The following is an 8,770-nucleotide window of genomic DNA, read 5'->3' on the forward strand; positions in this document are numbered from 1 at the left end:
AATTCCCACTTACAGCATATTCCCCTGGGTGCCCAAGAAGCGCCTGCCGAATTGCCAAGGAGCTCTGAACACGCACAGCCCTTGCTGCAGGAGGGTGCCGACTGCACCAATTACAGCAAATAATCATGTTCCTTCTTGCCTGGTGAAATAACACACAGCTGCAGTGTTGTTTGTCAGTACTTGTACTTCTGAAAAGGCAGGAATGCTCTGTATGTCAGATGGCAGAGTGTGAGCTTTGTGACCTTTCACAAGCCCCTTCTACATCCGAAGATAATGCAGGTACTTCCACACAGAATGGGAATTATCAAATAGAGATTTGGGCAGAGGAATTACAGATTTGCTGCTGTAGTTAAGAATATTCTTGTGGGAGACACATACAACAGGCGCTGAAAAAATACTAATCATAGTGTTTTCATAGAGGTTGGGGGAACTATATTAGGCTACAAGGCACAAGACATTACAACTATGCCCTGGGGAAGGGGGTTTTAACAACACATTTGTTGTATAGAGCAACTGGAGTCTCTTTTGGAAGAGAGAGCCCAGGCCAAGCAGAGAGCAGCAGTAACCTGATAAGATCTATGCTCCAAGTCAGATGATTTGCCTATTGACTTTGAAACAAAGATTTTTTTAATTACATTAATTGTTCACCCCTCTAAGTGAATTTCCTTGTAATAAGCCCAAATATTGAAAAATGGATAGAGAGGTACTTTTTGCTTCCTTCAAGCAAGCTGCTCTGACTGGAAAACACTTCCTGGATGCTTCTCCATGTCATGAAAAGACCAGAACAATAGCACAAATAGTATGCTCATACCAGAAATTTGCAATGGGTGGAAACTGGGTGGATTGGCATGGGATTTAAAAAAAAAAAAATTAAAAAAGAGTAAAGGTGAATTAAACCAGTTTTAAAACTCTGAGGAACCTCTGAAGCCAAATCACCAACCTGAATGTGAAACTGCCTATGAGGGGTCTGAATATGGCAAAGGTTTAAGACAAACATCTTTGTCTTCAACATTAATAGTAAGAATAAAACCTTCTATGCTGAAATTAATTACACAAGGTCTACTCCACTACTGCCAGTTCCAGGAAAAAAATAAAAAAAGGACTGGGTTTTTTTTAATTTTGCATTTCTTTTGGGAAGATTTCTTACAAAAGTTTCAAGGTGACTAGATGGCTGAATGAGACATTCATTTTAACAGCTGACCCCAACACTTAACAGCAAGCCAAGGCCAAGCTTCCAGAAAAGTAAATGGTGATTGCCAGTCTAGGGTGATGGACAAAACAATATTGGTTCTGTTAAATGATCACTTTGGTAACAAATATGGTCATGTATAAAAAGCCTCCAATTTTGGAGCAAAGGAAAAGGCTGAGGGTTATTTATAGTGGATTTTGTCTTTCTTCCAGTAGCTCCAAGGTTTTCGATTAACACAAACATTTAACAACAAATATCTGTCTGAAGGGAGACTATTGACACAAACTATTCTTTCTGGTGGTTAAGACCCAGTACTAACATATTTGAATGTTGTAAGGCGTGGAAGTCCTCACCCTTCTGCTGCTGAAAAGCTCACTGCTTTCAAACAGAACACTGTAAATATTCCTTAGTCTTCTTCAGGGTTGCCCAAGGCCTGGAGCCCCTGTGATCTCTTCCCAGCTGTTGTAATGGCTGCGATGTGAGCACTAAGCACAAGCACACCTGCAGTAAGTTACAGTCCATCAGTTGTACCTCTACAAAATGCCCTGGTCTCTTTAAAACCAGGGAATCTGCCCATGAACTAGGATGGCCAGTTCCAGCAAGAGAACAATCTGACAGCAAGCCACCCTAATCTGGAGGCCAGCTAATGATTACATGCCCTTAAACCACCTGGTTTCTTTAAGACTTTCTTTACCTATGAGGTCCACAGTTACTTTTATTTCTTAAATTGTGTCTTCTGCACATTGCCTCACAGAATCCATCCTGAATGCTTACAGCATACCCGAGGGGTGAATGCATAGGTGGGAGATGATTCTCCGTCATGCCTATCAAAAGAAAAGAGCACACTTTCTCCAGAAAAAAAAAGCCTGCTCTATGAGGTGTTATGGGAAGCTAAGCTGTAGCAGTGCTATTTTTCAACAGCATTGCAGGGCATCAAAGGAAAAATTGCCCCCCAACCATGTTGGCAAAGATGTCTGGGACACAGCTACTCAGTGTAATAGGAAAGCTTTGTCACTGCACAGAGAATCAGGGAGTACTCACTCCAAGACAGAAGGTCCCAGGGCTCTGAACAGAGTAGCCTGAAGCAGAGTTGGTGCCAGGGTGGCCAGCAGAGCAGAATGTGTTTCCAGTTTAAAGAAGCTAAGAATATGGTATGCTGGAGACCATTGACTGGCATTGCAAAAAGTTAAGCATCACCTCATTTAAGCAAATATCACTGCCAACAAGCAAAGTCTGATGACCCATTTATCCATCTGGTATGTGTCAGGGAGCAAAACTGGTATGTAATTTCTTGAGAGATGCTCCTTCTAGCAGGAGGTGCCTGTGGAGAAGCCATGCTAGCATCCAAGAGCAAGCTTCCAGGCAGAATTTCAGCATTCTGCAACACTAAGCAAAAAAAATGAATTGAAACAGTTCAGATCTATTTCTGGAATCTTGAGGATGTTGCCTCACTCTCCTGAGAAAGAGGGGTTCCTGACCCCCTTCTACCATTTGAAGATGTACTGATAGAACAGCCTCTGAACCAAAGTTTTCCTCCAAAGACAAGTGGGAGCTGAGTTTGCACATTATTACCCACAAGGAAAAGTCTCAGATGCTGCAAAGCTGGCTCCTAGCATGACCTTTGTAGCTGTGCACAGAGGAAAGGAAAAAGAGCCTCACTACACAAACTTGATAGAGACCATGTCAGATACTCTGGCTCTAGCAAAGCAAAGCACAAAAGTAAGGCATCCGTTTACCTGTACTCTGACTTGCTACCATAGATGGTGGCAAAACTGGTCACAAAATTATGTGCCTGCTCATATTTTAATTCTAGGAATTAAAATATCAGGAAGATATGCATGAACAGGAGGGACAGGCCCCAGTCCTGTATGATACTACTTCCCATACTTGACACATGAGAAGCCATAGCCCTAGATAGGACCCTGTGTGGAAACTATTATACAAAGGGCAACACCAGGAAAGGGACAGGGCAGTCACGAGTCCCAAATCTAAGGACAAAATTCAAAGCGCAAAACACACCATGCAGGAAGGAATCTCAGAAGAAATTAATAATTCTCCACTGGAGACACCAGCAGGATAACAGACAAGTCATCCTGACAGGACACCCACCTCTCCAAGAGAAGCAGACGGAGAATTCTTCCTGCTGAGATTTTCATCTCCAAAGAGGTCTTGGCGGGCTCGACGGCCCATCTTTATTACCTGTAGTACAGGGGGAAACACGAAGGAGCAGAGGACACAGAGTTACTGACAAAAGCTGTTTCACTGCAGGCGGCAGAACGCAAGGCACGGCTCTGCCGTCGCGCCCCGCCCCGCAGCGAGGCGCGGTGCCCTCACAGCGCAGAGGCATCCCTTGCCGCAGGTGTGAGCCCCGCAGCCGCCTGCCGGCCCGCCCCGGCCGAGCTGCTCGGCCCCACCGGCGGCCCTCTGCTCGGCCCTTCCGCCGCACAGCAGCCGGGCCGCCGGCCCCGCACCCGCCCCGGGCCGCGAACGGACCGCGGCTCAAGGCCCCGGAGCCCCCTCTCGCAGAGGCTGGGCCCGGGCCCGCTCACCCCGGCGACGCCCGCCCCGCCGCGGCGCCTCCGCTCGCTCCGGCTCAGCCTCCATCCGCCGCCGCGGCCGCCGGTGCTTCCGGCAGACAGCCCGCCCCGCCGCCCCGGCAACCGCGGGCACGGCCCCCGCCGGGCTCGGTCCCCGCCGGGCTCGGCCGGCAGCCCCGCACCGCCCGGCCATCCGCCCGCCGGGGGCTGGGTGGCCGAGTCGAGCACTCGGCGCCTGGCAGCCACTGATATATCCACCCCCCAGCAGTCTTAAAACCTTGGCCTAAGGGTGACACCAGTGGTGCAACACCTCATGCGGGTACTCTGTTAGCCCTTTCTGATTCCACCCGCGGTGGGGCAGGCCGGGAACAGCCTGACGCTCTGCCTTCTCCAGCTTTTTGCCGAAGACACTTTTTAAGTTCCCACTAAGGCAGATAATCCTAGCCTTACAGATTTGTCTCCTGATAAAGGCTTTTGCTAAAGTCTCCTGATGGCTTCTGATGCTCTTCCCAGTTCTCCCTGGCTCTCTAACGCAGCTTTCCAGATGGAGCTGCGGGTCCCCAGAGCCCACGGTGGAGGCAGTGCCAAGGATCAAATACAAGCACAACGATCATTACACACATGCTTCTCAACCCTGAGTTGTGCGGAGATTTCCACTGAGCTGTATAAAACGACCCCAGTCTGTTTCTTGGCTGGACAGATGTACAGATTAATTGTAAATAGATCTGGTTTTAGCTCCACGTGTTTAATAAACATTCAGTTTTCCAGTACTTTGTCCATTTGCCTATATTTTTTCCTGCTATCTCATATTCCTCACAGTCTTTACCCATCCTCATTAGCCTAAATAATTTCTTCTGCTGCTACAATAAAGAACTGTACCACACCACAAACTACACTGTTAACACTTTGCCATGATGAAAATTGACTCTAAGTCTAAACTTTTAAGCCTCCCAGGAATACCTTTTACTAAAGGCACCAGCTCTCACTCCATATCTGCTTAGCTTTAGTAGAAGCTCATGGTTTGGCTGAGAAACTTTAAGTCATCTAAATAAATTGTATCAAATAATTCTCCTTTTTTCCATTCCTTACTGACATGTTCAAGTACTTGTGCTGTGATGATCTAAGGATTAAGTGAAATAAGATTTGTGGGCAGAGGTAATAACTTTTTATGAGACCAACTGATACAGCTGGAAAAAACCACACAAAAAGGATTTCTGTGCCTGAAAGCTTGTGTGTTTTTTCCAGCTATATCAATTGGTCTAATAAAAGATACTATCTCCCTTTACAAACCTTGACATGTTCTAGGAATTCAGTAAGTGAGACATGATTTTCCTTTTTTGAAGCCAGGCTTGCAGGGCTTTATGAAATTATGATCTTCCATATACTTTGTTCTTCTCTTTCAATTACAGATTCAAGCATTCATGAGGTAGGGCAGTTTGCACCTAGCCCCATGCTTTGCCACCAGGACCACAGGAATATGGCCCTGCATTTCCCAATTCTCACCAACTCCTCCAAACAGCTGCTGCAACAACACAGCTACACAGATACCAGGAGACAGAGGGGACTGTAGCTCTGGGGTTGCAGTACAATTACAACTGACCTTCTTGCTCAGAAAAAGAGCATCCTAAGAGGTGCATGATGGCATCCAGAGCAATGTCTGCTAAAACAGGAAGGCATCCCTGGGGCAGGAATCCTTGGGTAGGAGTGCACTGCCAGCTGTGCTCCCACACAGGTAGCTGGCAGGGTGATACTCCCAGAGGCAGGGCAGAGCCATATAGGGTGCCACCCTGGACAGACAGATTGTGAGGCAACGTGACCACTGCATTCACTTGTTTGGAACTGCATGCCCCCTCCAAGCTTCTCCTCATAATTCCCCTGGGTCCCCATCACAGACACTACACCTGTACTTTCCAGCTCCCCCCAAGACACTCTGCTGCTTGCTGCCTACCCCAGGGAGAGAAGTCTCAGGCCAGTTGAGGGAAGGTGTAGTCCATGTGCAAGAAAGAAAACATGTAAGGACTTGGGGAACTGAGCCTTGCCTCAGAATTTTGACTTCTGATTTCAGAGATTCTCAATGAGAATTGAAGAGCAGATGTGCAGAAAGAATGAAACCTAAAATCTGTCTTACCTCGAGTCCCTCTGGACTCCACTTATTGCAATGGGGTTTGTCACCTACCCTGACACAGTTTTGCCTGCTTGGGGAGGGCAACAGGAGGAAAAGAGTTTTTGTCAATCATTTCATGTTGTGGCTAAAGTGGATTTTGCTTGCTTTAAGCATTGGGGTCACCTTTTCTGAACAGTTTAATTCTCCTCTGTCCTACTGGTGACACCACGGGCAGCATTTGACCCTGGGCCTAGATTGGCTCCACTCTACCAGCCAAGAAGGAGCCAGGTACCAGGACAAATGTCTGTTGTTGCTGTGGTTGCCCAAAGCTGTTGTTTTCAGTGCTTGCTTTCTGTCCAGTTCAGGTCTGTGGTGCCAGGGTTTCTCCTTCCCAGTGTAGAGTTTCAGGTGTATTCTCAGCTCTCAGTCTGTCTTACTTGTTTGGTTTTGCCCTCAATATAAATCACACTACTGCCACCCCCTCTCAGGTGAACAGCAAGTAAGAACTAAGCAAGCATTCCTTTCACAGACAAGTTCTCACATCTAAGCATGGACTTTCTCCATCTGCTTTCAACACAAACCTGATCATGGAGAATAGGACCAACAGAGTCCCCCACTAGTGCTGTTTACTGTTGATTAGTCCTTGACTGGACAGACATATGAATAGAGCTTGTGTCTGATCCTCCTGTCCATGAGAAAGTCTGAGAAAGCAATCACACTTGAGCATTCCCATATGCTTCTGGTCCTAGACCCCCTTTAGAGCAAGGGCACAGATGTAGTTAAAGCTACAGCTATGGTGTGAAGCCCACATGGTAGCACAATGACCACCTTATTCAGAGTGGCCAAAGGTTTTCTAAAGCAGCTCTTTGGCAGCAGTAGGATTTATGTGATGCAGGGCAATTCCAGTAGCAGCAAGTGACACAGCACTGCGCTTTCTTCCTCACCCAATCTTCACATCAGGCAGCCAGCCAGCCAGACTCACGATTTTAATATGGGCCAATTCATTAAAATATTAAGCTTCCACTGGGAAGCAAAGCACTCAGCAAAGACTGCTGCTGTAGCCTTGCTCCACACTAGCGGCATGCTGGCAGCTCCAAGCACCTCAGTTTAATTTTTCTGCAGTTTTTTTTCTCCACACACCTCCCAAGTATCCACCCCATCTCTGAGGGGTTTTGGAGTAGGGAAACAACTGCAAATATTTTTATTTCTGTAGGGCCCAGGACAAAATCCCATAACAATTGCAAAGCTTCAAACAAGAGGTTCTTCCCTGTGGAAGATGGAAGGGGCTTTGAAAGCAGCGAAGGCCCATGCATTTGCCTGTCTTGATCTCCGTGAGAACAGATGCTGTTGGTGTTACATCAGCCCCAGCTCAGACTGTCAAACCCCAGCCAGAGTCGCCAAGTGTGAAACATTTCCTACGATACTCACATGTTCAGTAGTCCTGTCAGGGTCTCCCTCAGCCTAGCTGGATTCCAGTACAAGATGTGTAACCTGTTAATGACTGCTGCTCACAGCCACCAGCATTGCTTCCAGAGCACATCAGACCACGGAGCTTTCCCAACTCTTTTCAACCCACAGAGCAACACTTGGGGCAGAAAGTGAGTGGCCCAATACTGGAACCAGCACCACACCTACATCCTTCTCCACTATTGCTTCCAAGCAGTAAGCCCCCACTGTCAACTTGTAACAGAAAAGTCTGATCTCACCCATTAGCAACATAACCTTGCATTTTGTACTATTGTATTTCATCCCATTTCTCCTGTATTAGCCTTCAAAATTGCCTACCCTCTCCTATAGAATATCCCAGTCCTCCCTTGTATCGACAATGCCTCCAGTTTTGAATAAGCAGCCAATTTCATCAGCACATCCATTTGGCATGCCAAGATCATTAATAAAACCTGGGCCCAGGACCAGCGTCTGGGGAACTCTCGTAATTTCTTATAATTTCTGTACTTATTTCCATCTTAACTAATAACTCACCATGTGGCACTGTAGTAAGTGGATTACTGAAGTCCAAAGCAATAAGTTCTACTGCATTTAGTGTGACCTCCAACCTGGCAGCAGGGTAGAGGAGATCCCAGCGTGGAAAACCATCCAAAATTCATTTCAGAAGTGCCTGGGGAGCTCTAGAAACATCCATCCCAATCTACATAAAAATATTTCATGGATAGTTAACATCAGCAGCCAGAATTTGCATCTTACTTCAAGTAAAAATTTGTCTGACATCATCTTGGAGCCATTAGATCTTGTTACATCTTTGCCCCATCAAAGAAGCCTCAATTCCTCTTCCCCAAGCAAAGCACAAGCAAACAGTGAGCAGCTCACCCTTACATCTCCTCAGAGCTGCACAAAATGGCTCACAGGGCATCCAGCAACCCCAGCTGCCCCATGGATTTCCTGTCAACCTCTTCCACATTCCGTGACTTGGGTGAGCTGCTGTCCTCAGAGCTTGCAGTGCTCTCCCAGCCCAAGGCCCCTAAACATGCAGGTGAGGGAAAGCTCCCTGCAGCTGTGCCCGGTGTTTCCAGATGTCTCCAGCTGCACTGTTGCCTGCAGTTGCTGGACACCAATGCTCCAAGGGGCCACATGCCGCTGCGGCCCCACCTCTTCCAGAGCATGAAGATCCAGGACTTGCTTCCACAGAGTTCTGCCCAGATTCCACCTTGCCCACAGCCCTGCAGGAGCTGTCCCTGCCCCACTTTTCCAACACACCGCCAACCCAGCGGGTCGGCTGACTCCTTCGGCAGCGCAGCCAGCGCTGCGAGCAGCTGCCATGGCTTGGGAAGGCACAAAGAGCCTAGAGCTCAGGGCCTGCCCCTCTACTCGCCCCAGGAGAAGGGCTGGGTGCTGGGGGCAGGGCCCAGGTGATGCCAAGAGAAGGGCTCGCTCCACGGGCCGGGAACTCCTCCCTGGTCTTCGGGATAGCCGGCACGGGCCCAG

General features: G+C 47.9%; 1 protein-coding gene across 1 annotated transcript in view; it reads right to left on the reverse strand.

Moving 5' to 3' along the window:
• The window catches only part of IFT43 (intraflagellar transport 43), a 44,282-nt gene extending 40,489 nt beyond the window's left edge, over positions 1-3,793 (reverse strand). Inside the window, 3 exon segments of the mRNA XM_039553225.1 lie at positions 3,299-3,388; positions 3,739-3,750; positions 3,752-3,793. Coding sequence (XP_039409159.1) covers positions 3,299-3,388; positions 3,739-3,750; positions 3,752-3,793 — 144 coding nt within the window.
• Between the last annotated feature and the right edge of the window lie 4,977 nt (positions 3,794-8,770).

Source organism: Corvus cornix, chromosome 5 (assembly GCF_000738735.6).
Source record: "Corvus cornix cornix isolate S_Up_H32 chromosome 5, ASM73873v5, whole genome shotgun sequence".
Classification (NCBI taxonomy): domain Eukaryota; kingdom Metazoa; phylum Chordata; class Aves; order Passeriformes; family Corvidae; genus Corvus; species Corvus cornix.